Source organism: Ranitomeya imitator, chromosome 4 (assembly GCF_032444005.1).
Source record: "Ranitomeya imitator isolate aRanImi1 chromosome 4, aRanImi1.pri, whole genome shotgun sequence".
Classification (NCBI taxonomy): Eukaryota; Metazoa; Chordata; class Amphibia; order Anura; family Dendrobatidae; genus Ranitomeya; species Ranitomeya imitator.
In genome coordinates, this window is record NC_091285.1 from 91,349,605 (window position 1) to 91,371,521 (window position 21,917).

At 42.4% G+C, this 21,917-nt stretch overlaps 2 protein-coding genes across 2 annotated transcripts in view; both read right to left on the bottom strand.

Moving 5' to 3' along the window:
- PANK3 (pantothenate kinase 3) overlaps positions 1-21,917 on the bottom strand; it is a 160,837-nt gene that overhangs the window by 73,914 nt on the left and 65,006 nt on the right. The window lies entirely within an intron of this gene.
- LOC138673798 (piggyBac transposable element-derived protein 4-like) lies at positions 1,068-19,479 on the bottom strand. Its single transcript, XM_069761841.1, has 3 exons — positions 19,014-19,479; positions 17,152-18,936; positions 1,068-1,071 (listed from the first exon to the last, which is right to left on the bottom strand). Exons 1-3 carry the CDS (start codon positions 19,070-19,072, stop codon positions 1,068-1,070), a joined length of 1,848 nt encoding a protein of 615 aa, XP_069617942.1. The 5' UTR covers positions 19,073-19,479.

Consider the following 21,917-nt stretch of genomic DNA (forward strand, 5'->3'; position numbering starts at 1 on the left):
GTCAGGATTTACGGGGAAGAGGGTATTGCACACATGGGCCAGACATAATACACTTAGTGCACATTCCACTTGTCTTTAACATTGCTCCCTCCTGTGCTACCTGGAAAGCCACCTAAATGTAGAGGGCAATGTCTGTACCCATCTCCGAGAGCACTGGACAGAGTGTGTCAAGTACCAGGAATCGAAGACTCTGATTATATACAGTGTGAGCCTTCCATTGGAGGTGTACATTGGGATTTTCCAATAGATATCTCCAACTGAAGGCCACCATCAAAGCCGCCATGTAGGAATTCAGTGCTGCATATTTCCAATAGGCATTCATTGTTTTCAGGTTTTTTTTGGTAACACTTCCTAAGCATTTTGGCAATATGTAGCAGATTCTAAGTTATACGTTTGATACAATATTTCAGTGTACATAAAATGCATTGCAGAGTCAGTCCAGAATGGTACAGAGGTTTTCTGTTTAATAAAACCCGTCACTATGTACAGCTTTGCTTAACCCCTTCATGATTTGGCCAACTTCTATTTTTTTTCTTTACCTCCCCCTTCTTCCAAGACTCATTACTTTTTTCATTTTTCCATCCACATAGTCGTATGAGGGCTTGTTTTTGAATAACACCATTCATTTTATCATGTGATGCACTGGAAAGTCGGAAAAAAATTACAAGCACCTTGAAATTGCAAAAAAAAAATGAAATTCCACAATTGTTTTCATTATTTACCATATTCACTATATGGTAAAACTGACCTGGCAATATGATTTTCCAGGTCAGTATGATTATGAAGATATCAAATATATAGATTTTTTTTTTTAAGTGGTGTAAAAACATGGGGGTTTATTTTCTGTGACACGAGCCGATGTTTTTACTGATACCATCTTGGAGTAGTGATTCTGGCCTTTCAATTTTTTTTTCTCATTATGCTGTTTACCGATAGGGTTAGTTTATTTCATATTTTGATAGATCAGACTTTTCTCAATGCGGCAATACCAACTGTTTTTTTTTTTTTTCTAATGGATTTATTTTTAAATGGGCAATATGGGTGGCGGCGATTTGAAATTTTGCATTTCAACTATAATATGCAAAAAAAATGATTAAAAAAAACAGACAATGTGATTTTCTGGATTTTTTTTTCTCAGTTTGTCTCCCATAGTTGAGGTCTACCTATGATGTAAATTACAGACGCCTCTCATCTTTTTAAGTGGTGGAACTTGCACTATTGCTGACTGACTAAATACTTTTTTGCCCCACTGTATATAAGGGAGATGACAAACATGTATATACTGAGGTGATGAGGTGAAAATGAGAGGTGTGAGGTGAAAATAAAAAGGTGTGAGTGCAAAATGAGAGGAGTGAGGAAAAATAATGGAGTGATCAGAAAATGACAGATGTGAGGTTGAAATGACAAGTGTTAGGGGGGAATGAAAGGAGTGAGGGAGAAAATGAGAGATGTGAGGGAGAAAATGAGAGATGTGATTGGGAAAATGAGAGGCGTGATGGGAAAATAAGAGAAGTGACGTGCTATAACTAACCACAGATATTTACTATGCCCAGGCAACGCCGGGCTCTTCAGCTAGTATATATTAAAAATGGAACAGCACAATGCTCACCGGTGGGTGCCTGGCCTCCTGGGTCAAGTGGTCCACTCTATCCCCAATTGTATACAAAAGAAAGGCAGCACTCCAATAGTATCCAAAGTGAAAACAGTGAGGTTTATTCAGCCCACATCTTTATGCAGCTCCAAAGTGAAAACAGTGAGGTTTATTCAGCCCACATCTTTATGCAGCGACGTTTCGGCTCACACTGAGCCTTTCTCAAGCAGTGAATGATACCAACAGCCGTGTTTTTATGTACATAATCTACAATCAATTACATCATTATTCATAAAATTTCATTATATACATAATCAATCAATGTGTAATAAAATCCAATGTCTGTGCCTTGATTAAGGTGCATTGTGCTAAAGTGCTAATATTATTATTGTTATATGTCCTCCCATCCATAATCATAACCCTCTTCTTATGTGCTTCTATTAGTTCATCTACTTATCCATCATATATATAGCTGCATAAAGATGTGGGCTGAATAAACATCACTGTTTTCACTTTGGATACTATTGGAGTGCTGCCTTCTTTTGCCTTTTTGTAATATATCTATCTATCTATCTATCTATCTATCTATCTATCTATCTATCTATCTCTCTATCTATCTATCTCTATCTATATATATATATATATATCTATATATCTATATATATATATATATATATATATATATATATATATATATATATATATATATATATATATATATATATATATATATATATATTTATATTTATATTTATATACACACACAATTCTGTCTCTGAGCTCCTTGGCCAGTTCCTTAGACCTCATGATTCTCATTTGGTCTGACATACGCTGTGAGCTGTGACGTCCTGTAGACAAGTGTGCCTTTCCAAATCAAGTCCTATCAGTTCAATTAAAAACAGCTGGACTCCAATGAAGGAGTAGAACCATCTCAAGGAGGATCACAAGGAAATTGACAGGAGGTGACTTAGATATGGGTGTCTGAGCAAACGGTTTCTTTTTTTATTAAGTTTGCAAAAAAAAATCTATATTTCTGCTTTTTTCAGCCAAGATTGAATATTAATGTTAAAAAATGAACTTTTTTTAATTTACCAAATGGCTGCAATGAAACAAAGAGTGAGAAATTTAAAGGGGTCTGAATAATTTCCATACCCTCTGTGTGTATATTATATATACATACATACATATACACACACACACACACACACACACACACACACACGATGTTTTGAACTTTTGACTTTCATTAGGTGTCAATAGTTTGATTCACAAGTGAAAGGTCACTAGTTTTAATCGAGGAGCAGACATGAATAAAATTTCTCCAAGAAATGAGAAACAGCATCATCTAGCTCATTGATAGCTGTTTTTCTTCCAAGAAAATTGTCAGATTGCATTATTTGAGTGCCATGACATATATTATAAAAAAATGGAAAGTTTGTCGTTAGTATCTGCACTGCAAGCTGATGAAGAAACGTCAAGAGCCAGATATAATGTAAAATAACGTTGTGTTTTTTAATTTTTCCATGCATTTTGAAGTGTAGCCCGCTTCTTCAGGAAACAAATACCATATGCATAAACAGGGATCACAAAGGTTTATATGCAGGAACATTTTGAAAAAAAAAAAAAAAAAAAGAGCGTCAAGAGAGACACAATACAATGTGTGATGGGTCAGAGTTCACAGGACAGACACATGATGCTGTTCAAGTGAGGAAAAAAAGTGTATAAATATGCAAGAATGAACCATACATGTTTCTCTTGTCATGACCTTATAATTCCAATCTATCAAAATATAAAGTCAATTCACCAGATCATTAAATGACAAATAGAAAAAATATTAACCTTACCCTTGAGGAAGCCACTTTGTTAGTGGAGATACATGTTGGGAATTTCTCTTACCTGCTCAGCTTTTGCCTTCTTCTAGGTTCTTATTTACCCCATATTTTCTTATACTTCAATATCCATGCGAAGAAAAAGGTTTTTTATCTTATTTGCCTGGTTCGAAAACTTTGTCATTTATTCATGAGGCTAATGTTGGATTTGAGATTGAGGAAAGATCATTTAGGTAAAATTAATTTAACAATAAATGAGGGCTTTAAAAAAAAAAGTATATGTAATAAAATTAAAAAAATGAAATAGTACAATGGCAGATGGATAAGTAAATAAGGAGTGAATGGAGTAAAGTACGTGGGTAAATAGGTAGGGGAGTATCTGCATTTTAAACAGCCAGAAAGTCCCAAGGGATCACGTAGGAAGAATAAACGCATCAAGAAAAAGGGATTGCTGGTGCACTGAGTAAAGTAAAAGGTATACATATACACACGTCACTCCATTCATTGTGTCTAGGTAGCTGGAGAAATACTCCTCGCTGCTGGTTTGCACCCCTCACTCCAATCCATCACACTCTGATCACCAGAAATAGGAGCACGCCCAGCATCTCCCGACTTTTATTTCCATGTCTGTCATTTATAATATTTAGTAGAGGTAATGTGCAACATTAATAATTTAATACAAGTGAATTAGATTATTTATCCATTCAATAGGTCCAGCATAACTAGGTACCTTATTTACTTATCCATCTCCCAGTCTACTATTTGATTTACCGTATATACTCGAGTATAAGCCGAGATTGTCAGCCCAAATTTTTGGGCTGAAAGTGCCCCTCTCGGCTTACACTCGAGTCACGGTCGGCGGTGGGGTCGGCGGGTGAGGGAGAGAGAGGTATGAGGCATACTTACCTGCTTCTGGGGCTCCTGGCGCTGTCCCTACAGTCCCACGGTCTTCGGGTGCCGCAGCTCTTCCCCTGTTCAGCGGTCACGTGGGACCGCTCATTAAACTTATGAATATGGACTCCACTCCCATAGGGGTGGAGACGCATATTCATTTCTCTAATGAGCGGTAACGGTGACCGCTGATAGAGGAAGAAGCTGCGGCACCCGAAGACCAGCTGTCCGGGAGAAGGAGCGGGACGCCGGGAGCAGGTAAGTATTACATATTCACCTGTCCCCGTTCCACACGCTGGGCGCCGCTCCATCTTCCCGGTGTCTCTCCGCACTGACTGTGCAGGTCAGAGGGCGCGATGACGCATATAGTGTGCGCACCGCCCTCTGCCTGAACAGAGAGTGCGGAGAGACGCCGGGATGGGACGCTGAGGAGCTGCAAGCAAGAGAGGTGAGTATGGCATTTTTTTTTTATTGCAGCAGCCGCAGCATTATATATACCGGTAGCACAGCTTTCTATGGCACATCTATGGGGCAATAATGAATGGTGCAGAGAACTATATGGCACAGTTTTATATGGCACATCTATGGGGCAATAATGAACAGTGCAGAGCACTATATGGCACAGCTTTATATGGAGCATCTATGGGGCCATAATGAATGGTGCAGAGCACTATATGGCAGAGCTTTCTATGGCACATCTATGGGGCAATAATGAACAGGGGAAGAACACTATATGGCAGAGCTTTCTATGGCACATCTATAGGGCAATAATGAACGGTGCAGAGCACTATATGGCAGAGCTTTCTATGGCACATCTATGGGACCATAATGAACGGTGCAGAGCACTATATGGCAGAGCTTTCTATGGCACATCTATGGGGCAATAATGAACAGGGGAAGAACACTATGGCAGAGCTTTCTATGGCACATCTATAGGGCAATAATGAACGGTGCAGAGCACTATATGGCACAGCTTTATATGGCACATCTATGGGGCAATAATGAACGGTGCAGAGCACTATATGGCACAGCTTTATATGGCACATCTATGGGGCAATAATGAACAGTATGGAGCATTATATCATTATATATGGCACAGCTTTATATGGAGCATCTATGGGGCAATAATGAACAATATGGAGCATTATATCATTATATATGGCACAGCTTTATACAGAGCATCTATGGGGCAATAATGAACGGTATGCAGCATTATATGTGGCACAGCTTTATATGGAGCATCTTATGGGGCAATAATGAACGGTATGCAGCATTATATGTGGCACAGCTTTATATGGAGCATCTTATGGGGCAATAATGAACGGTATGGAGCATCTATTTTTATTTTTGAAATTCACCGGTAGCTGCAGCATTTCCAACCCTAGGCTTATACTCGAGTCAATAAGTTTTCCCAGTTTTTTGTGGCAAAAGTAGGGGGGGTCGGCTTATACTCGGGTTGGCTTATACTCGAGTATATACGGTATTCAGTTTTATTACCGCAACATTTCTTATTTTTACTTTAAAGCTCTCAATTGATTATCTAATTTTAATTATAAAACTAATCTCAATTAAATGATCTAAAATCTATATTACACACACACGCAGACATATAAACACATACATGTGCTTCTCATCTCACAAAATTAGAATATAATGAAAACGTTTATTTATTTTAGTTCTTCAATACAAAAAAGTGAAACCCATTATATAGAGTCATTACAAACAGAGTGATCTATTTCAAGTTAAGGATTATGGCTTACAGCCAACGAAAACCCAAAAGTCATTATCTCAGTAAATTAGAATACTTTATAACATCAGTTTGAAAAATGATTTAAAATCCAAAATGTTGGCCTACTGAAATGTATGCTCAGTAAATGCACTCAATACTTGGTCAGGGCTCCTTCTGCATAAATTACTGCATCAAAGCTGCGTGGCATGGAGGCGATCAGTCGGTGGCACTGCTGAGGTGTTATGGAAGCTGTTGTGAATTCTGCACTTGGGCTCCCTCCGGTGGTTGTTGATGGTAATGCAGTTATTCCTGAGCAGCAGTCTTGGACAGGTGTTTCAGCTAATTGCAATTCGGACTGGGGTATTTAGCTGTGCAGGACTCATTAGTCCTTGCCAGTAGTCAGTGTTCCTTTGGGAGTGTTGGTCCTCTGCCTGGCCCCTCCTGCTTGCTGCCAATTCAGCTAAGATAAGTGTTTTCTTCATTTTTTTTTTTAGACACACTGCTGTGTGTTTATTTTCAGTGCTTATCTTGTTTCTATTTTGTTCCTGCTAGACTGTGCCTGATGTTTTTCTCAGTCTAGTTGGACTCGCTGGAGTCGCAGATATACTCTCCACATCTTTAGTTAGGTGGTGGAGTTTTTGTATTTTTCTGCTGTGGATATTTTGTAGTGTTTTATGCTGACCGCATAGTATCCTGTACTATCCTTTCCTATCTAGGTAGAAGTGGCCTCCTTTGCTTATCCCTGTTTTCTGCCTGCGTGTCTTTTCCCCTCCTACTCACAGTCATTATTTGTGGGGGCTACCTATCCTTTGGGGGTCTACTCTGAGGCAAGAGAGTTTTCCTATTTCCATCTTTAGGGATATTTAGTCCTTAGGCACACCCCACGGCTACTTCTAGTAGCGGTGATAGGATCAGGGATTGCAGTCAGTAAAGTTACCACTGCTCCAGCGAAGGTCATTTCATGCTGCTCCAAGGCCACCTGATCATAACAGTACTGGCCAACAATGAGTTAATTGCATCTCAGAAGAAGGGAGGAAAGATCCTGAGCCATTTTTTTTCTTCAGTCTGTTTTGTCTTATCCTCCCTCTTTATCTCTGGGTGGCTGAAGAGCCTTGTGCTAGCATGAGTGTTCAGGAATTAGCTTCTCATGTAGACCAGCTTGCTGCTAGAGTACAGGGTATTTCTGATTACATTGTTCAGACTCCTGCTTTAGAACCGAAGATACCTACTCCTGATTTGTTTTTTGGTGACAGGTCCAAATTTTTGAGTTTTAAAAACAACTGTAAACTGTTTTTTGCATTGAAACCTCGATCCTCCGGTGATTCCATTCAACAAGTTAAAATCATCATTTCCCTGCTGTGTGGTGATCCACAGGATTGGGCATTTTCCCTGGAATCTGGGGATCCTGCTTTGCTTAATGTAGACTCCTTCTTTCAGGCGTTAGGATTACTGTATGATGAACCTAATTCGGTGGATCAAGCTGAGAAGACCTTGTTGGCCCTGTCTCAGGGTCAAGAGGCAGCAGAATTGTATTGTCAGAAATTTAGAAAATGGTCTGTATTGACTAAATGGAATAATGATGCTTTGGCGGCAATTTTCAGAAAGAGTCTTTCTGAATCCGTTAAAGATATTATGGTGGGGTTTCCCACACCCTCCAATCTGAGTGATTCTATGTCTCTGGCCATTCAGATTGATCGGCGCTTGCAGGAGCGCAGAACTGTGAGCGCTGTGGCGTTATCCTCAGAGCAAATTCCTGAGCCAATGCAGTGTGACAGGATTCTGTCTAGAACGGAACAACAAGGTTTCAGACGTCAGAATAGGTTGTGTTATTATTGTGGCGATGCTTCCCATGTTATTTCTGTCTGCCCTAAGAGGACCAAGAGGATCGCCAGTTCATTTACCATCAGTACTGTACAACCTAAATTTCTGTTATCTGTGTCCTTGATCTGTTCATGGTCATCATTTTCTGTCATGGCGTTTGTGGATTCAGGCGCCGCCTTGAACTTAATGGACTTTGAGCTTGCCAGGCGTTGTAGTTTTCCCTTGCAGCCTTTGCAGAACCCTATTCTTTTAAGGGGCATTGATGCTACACCCTTGGCTAAAAATAAGCCCCAGTTTTGGACACAGGTGACCATGCGCATGGCGCCAGCCCATCAGGAAGATTGTTGATTTCTGGTGTTGCATAATTTGCATGATGCTATCGTGCTGGGTTTTCCATGGTTGCAAGTACATAATCCTGTTTTGGATTGGAAGTCCATGTCTGGGACTAGTTGGGGTTGTCAGGGGGTTCATAAAGATGTTCCTCTGATGTCTATCGCCCCTTCTCCCTCTTCTGAAATTCCGGAGTTTTTGTCTGATTTTCAGGATGTATTCGATGAGCCCAAGTCCAGTTTCCTTCCACCACACAGGGACTGCGATTGTGCTATTGACTTGATTCCAGGCTGTAAGTTTCCTAAGGGCCGACTTTTCAACCTGTCTGTACCTGAACATACCGCCATGCGGAGCTATATTAAGGAGTCTTTGGAGAAAGGGCATATTCGGCCATCTTCTTCACCATTGGGAGCGGGGTTCTTTTTGTTGCTAAAAAAAAAAGATGGTTCCTTAAGACCCTGTATTGATTATCGCCTCTTGAATAAGATCACGGTCAAGTTTCAATATCCTTTACCTTTGCTTTCCGATTTGTTTGCAAGGATTAAGGGAGCTAGTTGGTTTACCAAGATTGACCTTCGGGGGGCTTAGAATCTTGTTCGTATTAAGCAGGGTGATGAATGGAAAACTGCGTTTAACACGCCCGAGGGCCATTTTGAATACCTTGTGATGCCATTCGGACTCTCTAATGCTCCATCTGTTTTTCAGTCCTTCATGCATGATATCTTCCGAGATTATCTTGATAAATTCCTGATTATATATTTGGACGATATTTTGATTTTTTCCGATGATTGGGAGTCTCATGTGCAGCAGGTCAGGATGGTATTTCAGATCCTTCGTAACAATGCCTTGTTTGTGAAAGGGTCTAAGCGTCATTTTGGGGTGCAGAAGGTTTCCTTTTTGGGCTTTATTTTTTCTCCCTCGTCTATAGAGATGGATCCGGTTAAGGTTCAGGCCATTCATGATTGGATTCAGCCCACATCCCTGAAAAGCCTTCAGAAATTTTGGGGTTTTGCTAATTTTTATCGCCGTTTCATTGCTAATTTTTCCAGCGTGGTTAAACCCTTGACTGATTTGACGAAGAAGGGCGCTGAAGTGGCGAATTGGTCCCCTGCAGCTGTCTCTGCCTTTCAGGAACCTAAGCATCGTTTTACTTCTGCTCCTGTGTTGCGTCAACCGGATGTTTCTCTCCCATTTCAGGTCGAGGTTGACGCTTCTGAGATTGGGGCAGGGGCTGTTTTGTCTCAGAGGGATCCTGTTGGTTCCTTAATGAAACCGTGTGCCTTCTTTTCCCGTCAGTTTTCGCCTGCTGAACGCAATTATGATGTCGGCAATCAGGAGTTGTTGGCTGTGAAGTGGGCGTTTGAGGAGTGGCGACATTGGCTTGAGGGAGCTAAGCATCGTATTGTGGTCTTGACCGATCATAAGAATCTGATTTACCTCGAGTCTGCCAAACGGTTGAATCCTAGACAGGCTCGATGGTCCTTGTTTTTTTCTCGTTTTGATTTTGTGGTCTCGTACCTTTCGGGTTCTAAGAATATTAAGGCTGATGCCCTCTATAGGAGTTTTTTGCCTGATTCTCCTGAGGTCTTGGAACCAGTCGGTATTTTGAAGGAAGGGGTGGTCCTATCTGCCGTTTCTCCTGATTTACGACGGGTTCTTCAGAAATTTCAGGCTGACAAACCTGATCGTTGTCCTGTGGGGAAGCGGTTTGTTCCTGACAGATGGACTAGTAGAGTGATTTCTGAGGTTCACTGTTCTGTGTTGGCTGGTCATCCTGGCATTTTTGGTACCAGAGACTTGGTTGGTAGGTCATTTTGGTGGCCTTCTTTATCGCGTGATGTGCGGTCTTTTGTGCAGTCCTGTGGGACTTGTGCACGGGCCAAGCCTTGTTGCTCCCGTGCTAGTGGGTTGCTTTTGCCATTGCCGGTCCCTGAGGGGCCCTGGATGCATATTTCCATGGATTTTATTTCCGATCTTCCTGTTTCCCAGAGGATGTCGGTTATCTGGGTTGTTTGTGACCGATTCTATAAGATGGTTCATTTGGTGCCTTTGCCTAAATTGCCTTCTTCTGATTTGGTTCCGTTGTTTTTTCAGCATGTGGTCCGTTTGCATAGTATTCCTGAGAATATTGTGTCCGACAGAGGTTCCCAGTTTGTTTCTAGGTTTTGGCGAGACGTTTGTGCTAGGCTGGGCATTGATTTGTCTTTTTCTTCTGCATTTCATCCTCAGACAAATGGCCAGACCGAGCGTACTAATCAGACTTTGGAGACTTATTTGAGATGCTTTGTGTCTGCTGATCAGGATGATTGGGTGGCTTTTTTGCCATTGGCCGAGTTTGCCCTTAATAATCGGGCTAGTTCAGCTACTTTGGTTTTGCCATTTTTTTGTAATTTTGGTTTTCATCCTCGTTTTTCTTCTGGGCAGGTTGAGTCTTCTGACTTTCCTGGTGTGGATTCTGTGGTTGATAGGTTGCAGCAGATTTGGGCTCAGGTGGTGGACAATTTGGTGTTGTCTCAGGAGGAGGCTCAAAGTTTTGCTAACCGACGTCGCTGTGTTGGCTCCCGGCTTCGGATTGGGAATCTGGTTTGGTTATCTTCCAGTCATGTTCCTATGAAGGTTTCTTCTCCTAAGTTTAAGCCTCGGTTTATTGGTCCATATAGGATTTCTGAGATTATAAATCCGGTGTCTTTTCGTCTGGTGCTTCCGACCTCTTTTGCTATCCATAATGTCTTCCATAGATCTTTGTTGCGGAAATATGTGGAGCACGTTGTTCCCTCTGTTGATCCTCCGGCCCCTGTGTTGGTCGATGGGGAGTTGGAATATGTGGAGAAGATTTTGGATTCTCGTTTTTCGAGGCGGAAGCTTCAGTACCTTGTCAAATGGAAGGGTTATGGCCAGGAGGATAATTCTTGGGTTTCGGCCTCTGATGTCCATGCCGCTGATTTGGTTTGTGCCTTTCATCTTGCTCGTCCTGACCGGCCTGGGGGCTCTGGTGAGGGTTCAGTGACCCCTCCTCAAGGTGGGGGTACTGTTGTGAATTCTGCTCTTGGGCTCCCTCCGGTGGTTGTTTATGGTAATGCAGTTATTCCTGAGCAGCAGTCTTGGACAGGTGTTTCTGCTAATTGCAATTCGGACTGGGGTATTTAGCTGTGCAGGACTCATTAGTCCTTGCCAGTAGTCAATGTTCCTTTGGAAGTGTTGGTCCTCTGCCTGGCCCCTCCTGCTTGCTGCCAATTCAGCCAAGATAAGTGTTTTCTTCATTTTTTTAGACACACTGCTGTGTGTTTATTTTCTGTGCTTATCTTGTTTCTAGTTTGTTCCTGCTAGACTGTGCCTGATGTTTTTCTCAGTCTAGTTGGACTCGCTGGAGTCGCAGATATACTCTCCACATCTTTAGTTAGGTGGTGGAGTTTTTGTATTTTTCTGCTGTGGATATTTTGTAGTGTTTTATGCTGACCGCATAGTATCCTGTACTATCCTTTCCTATCTAGGTAGAAGTGGCCTCCTTTGCTTATCCCCGTTTTCTGTCTGCGTGTGTCTTTTCCTCTCCTACTCACAGTCAGTATTTGCGGGGGGCTACCTATCCTTTGGGGGTCCACTCTGAGGCAAGAGAGTTTTCCTATTTCCATCTTTAGGGATATTTAGTCCTTAGGCTGTGTCGAGGTGTCTAGGTCTTGTTAGGCACACCCCACGGCTACTTCTAGTTGCAGTGATAGGATCAGGGATTGTGGTCAGTAAAGTTACCACTGCTCCAGCGAAGGTCATTTCATGCTGCTCCAAGGCCACCTGATCATAACAAAGCCCAGGTTGCTTTGATAGCAGCCTTCAGCTTGTCTGCATTGTTGGGTCTGGGGTCTCATCTTCCTCTTGACCAGGGCCGTATTTAGACTTTATGCTGCCCTAGGCACTTTTCGTGCTGCCTCCCCCATTGGTATGACTAATGCAGATACTGTCGATGGTGACTTAGGCTACTTTGACATCAGCAATTTTTGCCATTTGCGGATGATCCGGCAGTTTTTCTGCATCTGCCACGTAACGGATCACTTACGGCAACACTGTGTTCGGCCTCATTCATTCAATATGGTACTTGCGGACATGTGTGGCACTTGCCACGATCCGGTTAGCATTGTTTTTTTGTCTCACCACAAGTGCAAAACTGCAAGTGCCGCACATGTCCGCAAGTAGCCATAACTACCTGTCCCTGCACCTTGCAAGCTCATCCCTAACAACCCCTCTGATCTAAAACTGCACTATAAAGCTTTAGAAAAACAATTTAACTGACATATTCCTCTGATAATGAGGCTCCAGGTTATGGCGTAGAATGGGACGGGTAGTCTCCGGGTCTCCAATCTCTCCCCCTCGCTGCTCTTATCACGCCCCGCTGGGCGTCATCATTCCTTCTTTTCTCGCCCCCTATGTTAAAATTCCCGCCTCCTCCTCATAGTATGACGTGCAGCCGGACATCAGTTCTGGTCCGGTGCATTGTGGGGGCTTATCAGGTGTACGGCCAGCACGGGCCAGCTTCAATATGAGGACTGCGCGTGCACCTGGACCCAGACCGTACAGCCCATACACCTGCTGTATTTTTACAGCAGCTCTCTTAATCTGATGAATTTGTATGGCATAACTGAGTTTAGCTAGGAGAGTCTCCCTTATTATTAAAACATAACTTTTTATACAACACTAAAATCATGGGCAAAAAAGACACAAAGAAAACCACGTGTATAAAGTGCTCGTGCATACCAGTGCTCAAGATAAAAAATGGTTTGGTCTCACCATTGTAGTAGACATATTTTCATTGAGGGTCCATTTTTTCATAAGGGGAGGGACTGAAATAGTTCTCTGACTCCCTGTCATGCCGCTGGCTCCTGACACTGTGGGAACCGCGGCTCACTGACCCGCCGGGACGATTTCACCACCGATCAGAAGCGGTGTTTGCTGCGCTGTCATGCACATGACAGCGTGTCAAAGGCTAGGTTCACGTTATGTGAACCCGTTTAACGGACTACGTTACACCGTGGCATAACGCGGTGTAACGTAGTCCATTAACGCCGCCATTGTGTGAACTTACCCTAAAACATTACTAATAAGACTGTGTTCATGTGTTGTATTTTTGCAGGGTTTTTTGCTGCTTTTTTATGCAAGTTGTAAGCTGCGTTTTACAGTATTTTCGGGAAAGTGTGTGAGATTTCAGAAATCTCATGCACACACTTTGGTTTTATTTCCCTGACTGATTTGGAAAACTACTGTGTTTTTAAAAACTGCAACATGTCACTTTCAGCGGTTTTTATGCCCTTGTTTAAAAAAAAAAAAAAAAAAGCATAAAAAATGCTGAAAGTGACATGCTGCACTTTTTAAAAACGCAGCAGAAATCGCAAGTAGCAGTTTTTGGTGTAAAAACCTTAGAGTTAAATCAGACTTTTTTGGGGAGGTGGAGGGGCACTAAACTTTATCAACATGCACGAAAGACAACAAAACACAGCAAAAACTGCTTTTTGTAGGCAGCTTAAATGCAGCTTTAAATTTGCATAAAAAAAATGCAACATGTGAACATAGATGAAAGGTACCGTCACACTGAACGATATCGCTAGCGATCCGTGACGTTGCAGCGTCCTGGTAGTGATATCGTTGAGTTTGACACGCAGCAGCGATCTAGATCGTTGGTCGGAGCAGAAAGGCCAGAACTTTATTTCGTCGCTGGACTCCTGCAGACATCGCTGAATCGGCGTGTGTGACACCGATTCAGCGATGTCTTCACTGGTAACCAGAGTAAACATCGGGTTACTAACCAGCGTAAACGTAAAAAAACAAACACTACATACTTACATTCCGGTGTCTGTCCCCCGGCGCTGTGCTTTCCTGCACTGGCTGTCAGCGCCGGCCGTAAAGCACAGCGGTGACGTCACCGCTGTGCTTTACGGCTGACCGGCACTGACAGTGCAGAGAAGCAGAGCGCCGGGGGACAGACAGCGGTAGGTAAGTATGTAGTGTTTGTTTTTTTACGTTTACGTTGGTAACTAGGGTAAACATCGGGTTACTAAGCGCGGCCCTGCGCTTAGTAACCCGATGTTTACCCTGGTTACGAGGGGACTTCGCATAGTTGGTCGCTGGAGAGCTGTCTGTGACAACTCTCCAGCGACCACACAGCGACGCTGCAGCGATCGGGATCGTTGTCTGGATCGCTGCAGTGTCGCTAAATGTGACGGTACCTTAACAGTTCCATACATCCCATCCCCAATATGTACTGCGCTGCCTAAAAGAAAATAGTGCTGCTAAATATCAGAACTGTCACAATAACAATCAGTCATAAATGCTGACAACCCCACAGTCGTAGTGACAACCCCAGGATAGTGTCATTATGGATGGCAGTGCTCATATTGGACCTATGACCTTCTAGGGACCACCTAGTATTTTCCCCCATAGTGACCCTTAGGTTAAGTGCACACGCTGCGGATTCCATTGCGGAATTTTCCACAGTGGATTTGCAAAATCCGCAGTGAAAAACCGCTGCGTTTTTTACTGCGGATTTACCGCGGTTTCTTTTGCGGTTTCTTCTGCGGGTTTTCACCTGTAGTTTTCTATTGGAGCAGGAGCAAACCCGCAGCGGAATCTGCAGAAAGAATTGACATGCTGCTGAAAATAAACCGCTGCGTTTCCGCACGCTCTTTTCCGCAGCATGTGCACTGCGGATTTCATTTCCCATTGCTTTACATGGTACTGTAAATGCATGGGAAATGCTGTGGATCCGCAGCAAAATCCGAAGCGTGTGCACATACCCTTACATGACAGGCGGCTGCAGACCATCTGCTGACGGTACAGTGACATGATGAAGGTGCCAGGACTTGCAGGCATTGTTGGGACCATGGCATCTCCTGGAGGTGCACAGATCAGTATCAGCCCCATTCCTCCCCCAAGACTTTTCACACATCATTAGCGTTCTCTCCAACACACAGACTCCTTTGATCAGTGCTCCCCGGCTATACCGCCCCCATCACAGAGCAGCCCCGAGCCCCTGCCGTGCACTTACACTATCCAGGTCCTGGTAAAGAGAATGCTGGCAGCGTGATGGGCAGGATCACCCAGCCTGGATTCCTGGAGAGACGCATGCTGGTGCCAGGTCTGTGCTGCTCTGCTGACCGCTGTCCTGGGCTTCAGCACTTCACAGGAAATTGCCGGGATCCAGGTGGAGGCTTCTCATACTAACTCCAGAGGTTTCAGCTGCTCTTCTCCCACAGCCCAGGATGGCGCTCCCCACCACCAGCGCCCCCCACTGCCAGCCGCTCGCAGGTCCTGATGGGCAGAGCGGGCTTTAGCCTTTCCAATCCCCGGGTCAAGGCACCAGCAGTCCGGCCAGGTTACAGCAGAGGGACGTGATCCCCAGCAGCCAGGACACTGAGGTGGGCGGGTGGACTGTCAGGCAGCTACTGAATTTGGCGCCTTAGCGAGGAGGGGGCGGGGCCTATGAAGTGACGTGTTTCTGCTTCTGGCTCCCTGTGCAGTACATTTAACTGCGTGTGATCTGAGACCCGCCGCAACAAGAAGACATAGGTGGGTGGAGGGAGCAGGGCGGAGGTGGGCGGAGGAGGGCGGGCAAGCCCCGGACCATTGAAGAAAAAAATAAAAAAAATAAAAATAAACAAAACCTTGTTCAGGTGCCGCCCCCCCGCATCCTGCCGCCCTAGGCACGTGCCCTCAAGTGCCTAGTGGTAAATACGGCCCTGCTCTTGACACTACCGCATAGATTCTCTATGGGGTTAAGGACAGGCGAGTTTTCTGGCCAATAAAGCACAGTGATACTGTTGTTTTTAAACCAGGTATTGGCACTTTTCGCAGTGTGGACAGGTGGCAAGTCCTGCTGGAGAATGAAATTTCCATCTCCAAAAAAGCTTGTCAGCAGAGAAGCATGAAGTGCTCTAAAATTGCCTGGTAGACGGCTGCGCTGAATTTGGTCTTGATAAAACATGGTGGACCTACACCAGATGAAATGGCTCCCCAATCAATGATTGTGGAAACGTCACACTTGACCTCAAGCAGCTTGGATAGGGTGCCTCTCCACTCTTCCTCCAGACTCTGGGACCTTGATTTCCAAATCAAATGCAAAATTTACTTTCATCTGAAAACACCACCATGGACCACTGAGCAACAGTCCAGTTCTTTTTCTCCTTGGGTGAGGTAACAAGCTTCTGGCGTTGTCTATTGGTTGTAGGTGGCTTGACACAAGGAATGCAACACTTGTCCTGGACACGTCTGTGTGTGGTGGCTCTTGAAGCAATAACTCCAGCAGCAGTTCACTCCTTGTGAATCTCCCCCAAATATTTGAATGGCCTTTTTTGAACAATCCTTTCAAGGCTGTGGTTAATCCGATTGTTTGTGCACCTTTTTTCTACCACTTTTTCCTTCTACCCAACTTTCCATTCATATGCTTGGATACAGCCAGCTTCTTTAGCAATGACCTTTTGTTGCTTACCCTCAATGGGGAGTGTGTTAATGGCTGTGTTCTGGACATCTGTCAAGTCAGCAGTCTTCCTCATGATTGTGGAGCCTACTGAAACAGACTAAGGGACTTTTTTTTAACCCTTATCCGGCTGAATAGGTACAATTGTAACTATTCCGTTTTAAAATTGCAATAACTTTTTTTTGAAAAGACGTAGAGGGCTGAAATTTCGTGACATCTCTACATTTTTGGTCCAGAATATATTGGCCAAATTTCAATAAAATATCTCCACCCGCTTCCGAGATAAGGGGTCGAGATCTTTTTGCATCCATAACAAGCTGCATAGGTACAAATGTACCTCATATATTTTGAATGAAGATAATGCAAGGGAAAAAGCATAAATTTTTTTTTAATGATAATGCTATTTAACTATTATAAACAAGTAAAAAACTGTTCATTTACATTATAAAAGAAAATGTAAGAAACTTTTTTTTATTGATTTTCTTTGCAAGTAATGCATGTTGGCTTTGCTACAGAGTGTTCATCGCAAATGGGTTTCACACAAACCACACAAGACTTTCTAGTCTTGCGTTGTTTTCGCCTCAGGTCTCTGCAGACATAGCAACTACCAACAACAGGGGAGGGTCCACGACTACCATGAGGTATTTTGGGGCCAGCTGCTGGCTGCGATGCTACCACAATGCATCGTCCAAGCACCATTTCTACTGCACCTCGAAGAAAATGGTTTCTCATTATCATTTTGTTTGTACTACGATCTTCAATTGCAATCATACACAGCTGATTTGCGAGATCTTTCAGGAACTTTCTTCGTTGATCCTTTGCCCTGAAGCTTGGATTGTGTTCTCTGTAGATGATGTAGGATGCTAACCCACTGACATCAATCATATTATAGAAAAATGCCAAAGTCCAACGTGATGTTCGTCGTTTCACAGTGTACTCTCCCAACATTTTATCCATAACATCAACGCCACCTTTTGTTATGTTGTAGTATTTTATTATCTCTGGCTTGGCTGCTAGTGTCTCTTCAACTTCTCCCGTCATGTGCATAGATGATAGAAGCACGACTGATTTGTTCTTCTTTGGTACATATGAACAGACTGTTGCATCATGATTGTAGGCAAAATTTGTCGAGTATACAGGCCTTTCTTTGGCAGGCTGCATGTTGTTAGGTAGGAACCTTTTGTTTTTTCTCACTGTACCAACTAGTGTCATGTTCCAGGAGTTCAATACCTTAGCTAGTTCCATGGTTGTAAAGAAGTTATCGGTGGTGACATTTCTTCCAGAGCCTTTATACGAGCTCACTAGGTCCAATACTGTTCGTTCTCCAATGTTTACTTGTCGAGGACCATCAGTTGGTTTCCCAGTGTAGAGCTGACCTTGTAAAGGGTAGGCATTTGATGAGTCACAAGCCCAGAAAATCTTTATGCCATATTTAGCTGGTTTTGAAGGTATATACTGGGTAAATTTAGTATGACCTCTAAATGGAAATAATTGCTCGTCGACGGTGATACAATGATATGGCTTGTAGGCTCTCTCCAGATTACTGTTCAGCATTGTCCAGATGTCCCGTATTGGTGCAGCTTTATCTGTTTGCACACGTTCTGCACGTGTATTTTCGTTGTCAAACCTGATAAATCTGAGTATCATCTTGAAGCGGTCACGAGACATGGCTGCACGTATAAGAGGCAGAGCAGCAACATTCCACATTTCCTCCAGATTCTCTTTGTTGGCTCTGTGCACACCAGCAGCAATCAGTATGCCCAAAAATGCATGAAGTTCAGTTTCAGTAAATTGCTTGAATGTTTTTTGTGGTGGCCGTTTGGAAGAATCAGGAAAACGTTGTACCAGTTCGTTGTTGTAAGCATCACAAACTCTCTTGGCCTTTCGATTCGTTTCCCGTAATATGATGTCACACATCTCGGGAGTCATGATGGACTTGAATAGCTCTTTTGCTGTATATAGGTTGCTGATTGCTGCAGGGCCACCTCTTTGTCGTAGGACATTACGAGATTTTGTTTGTGCATTTGGCAGTGGATTACTGCACCATTGAGTTTCATCCTTAGCAGTCCAAATGTCGCCTGCACTTTGAGGCACAGAATCATCCTCAACACTTTCGTCTGATTCGTATTCATTTTCATGCTCTATGACCATTTCTTGTTCAATGTCTGAATCTTCTTCAGTAACATCCACTTGTGGAACATAGTTTTCATCATCAGATGGAACATATGGTTCATCCTCATGCTCAGAATCAGATTCTTCTAGCATTCGCATTATTTCGTCAGACGTAAATCTGTAAATATGAAAAAATGTAAAATAAATAATTTTCCGAAATACTACATTATTGGCTTTTCACAAAATTATACTAACCTGCAAACACGTTTTCTTGGATTATGGCGGAAACTAGATCCAGCATTACTATCACTCATGATGACTTGCTAGATGAATTTTGGCTTCGTATTTTGTGCTGAATATAAATAAAACATCGTAAAACAATATGTAGATACTAATTATTATCCATTTTTCGTATAAAAATTATACCTATAGTGATAAGTTTCATACAAAATATATGTAAGCCAAGTCCAGGCTGAAAGACAATTTGACTGTTCTGTCCCCACATAATGAGAATAAAGGTATAACTGGCTGTTAGATGCTGTGAGACTTTCCTACCTTCGTTTCCAAGAAATTGAAGACTTCACAAGCCTAGAAATGTGTGCTCACAGCAATGAGATGAACAGCAAAATGGCTAATGAGAGGAGGGAGGCAGGAAGACAAGTAGAAGCCACTCCCAGTTTGAATTAACTTAATTGACAGCAACATAAGTGACCAGTAACAACACTGAACAATAGATATCAGCATAACATTTGTAGCTGAATGAACTTTAGTTTCTGAAACCAAGTAAAGTCTTCCCACAGTGGAGGTATATGTGAAGGTACAATTGTACCTATGCAGCCTGTTAAGGTTGTAAAATTATGCAGCCTGACAAGGGTTATACGCCTAGGAAACCTTTGCAGGTATTTTTTTGCTAATTATTCTAATTTACAAACATAACGACTTTTAGATTTCATTGGCTGTAAGCCATAATCATCAACATTAACAGAAAAAAAACCACTTGAAATAGATCACTCTGTAGTGACTATATAATAATATACGAGTTTTACTTTTTGTATTAAAGAACTGAAATAAATTAACTTTTTGATGATATTCTACATTTTTAAGAAGCACCTGTATATAATATATATACTGTATATGCCTCTTACTCCACACGCATTTCAGTTTTCAAACCAGGCAAATAAAATAAACCCATTTTCTCGCAGGCGTATTGAAGTATAGGAAAAGAAAGACACAGTTTTGAAATCGTACAGTTACTGAATTAAGTTTTTGTATAGTAATATATTTTCTGATGCAGTGAAGGTGGCTTATATGCTTCGTTATAGTGAGATCACAGACAACCATGCAAGCACCGTGCGATTCACGTAACAAAAGTCTGGAATGGTGGCTTGAAAAAAGGTTAAGTAACCTCTTCTTCAATATTGTCATAACAAGTGTCAGCTCGAGTTTGCAAAATAAGTACGAAAAGTGGACAGAAGAAGATTGGAAAAGGGTGATTTGGAGCAATGAGATGAAAGTCCATAGACTAGGCTCTGATAATTGCAAATGTGTTTGGAATAAACAGGTGAAAAAGGGACTAACGGATCGAGAAACTGAAAAAATTGTCAAGTTCGGTGGAGCAAGCCTGAGGATAAGAGGTTGTTTCACAGCCAAAGGAGTTGGATCCTTTAGGAGCTCCTTATCTGTGGTGCTGGTCAAGCAGTGTGGAGGTCAGATCTGAAATGTCTATGTTTGGACCTGGTCGACCTTTATCTGCGCGTACCTTTTCATGGGGGTGATTCTGAAATGCTACAGGTACAGTTTGCAGTCAATATGGTCCCTCTTTTAATACATTTAGGAGGCCGTAATGGCGCAGCGAATATAAAAAAAATGTAGAGTGGGATTGATGTGCTCTTGCTTCCAACACATTTAGGAGGCCTGAAGACGCAAAAGGGCACAGTAGAACCAAAAACACTCAGGTTCAAAAAATCACAGTAATCTGCAAGTGCTAGTAAAAAGATGTAAAAACATATGTCTTCAAGTTCTTGGTGGTGTGTGAGCATGTTCCTACAGACTTGTTCACTGTGCAAGTAGCCCATGTGTTCTTGTTTCCATAATTGTTCTCTTGTGTCTACAAGACTAGGGAGTTACCCACCACTCCTCTTGGGCTATCTGCACAAAAGCTGTTCCACTCAGCATGTCCACATGGACTTTTCCTCTCTGAACCCTGTTCACACAGGTAATATACAGATGATCAGGTTTTTAAATACATCAGATAGGGATTGCATACATCAGTTAGGACTGCTCTGATATGGGTATACCTTGACGTTTGGTGGAGCAGCTTAGTATACATTTTTTGCAAAAAACGTATCAACCAAATACCCTGTTTTTTACATCTTTTTACTAGCACTTGCAGATTACTGTGATTTTTTGAACCTGAGTGTTTTTGGTTCTACTATGCCCTTTTGTGTCTTCAAGTTTCTTGGTGGTGTGTGAGCATGTTCCTACAGACTTGTTCACTGTGCAAGTAGCCCATGTGTTCCTGTTTCCACATTTAGGAGGCCGTAATGGCACAGTGAATGTAAGAATCACAGAGTAGGACTGCCCCATTATGAGAATGCCTTGACGTGGCAGGGTGGCTCAAAGAATTGATCAATTGTTTGCTAAATGTCTCATTTTGATATACAGTTAGAAATCAATATGTGCATGTGCACTTTTGTATTGCGTTCTGACCACAAGCAGCACTGGCTTCTCCCCTTTTATTTTGATATATGCAAAGGAAGTAGTGCACGTAGTTCACAGACAGCAAGACTGAGAGAAAAATTTGTTTATCTTAACAGTCCTATTGAATAACACGGGTCAGCGTGCTGTCTGATCAAAAATCAGATAGCACATATTCAATTTATATGCTCATCTGTGCGAGCCCCAACTCTGGGGATAAGCTGCTGCATGACACTGTTCTGATAAGCACAACACAAATAGCAGAAAACAGGTGCAAACACTTTCACTGCCATCATCTGTACTCCAAATGAGCATATTCTGAAATCAAGGCAGCTAAAAGCAGGCAAATGGACTGGGGAAAAGAATGGATTTGGGAACCAGTTGTATAATTTTTTTTTCGTAATAAATTTCTTTAAAAAAAAAAAGAAAAAAAAGAAAATGTAGTTTATTTTTAACTAGTTT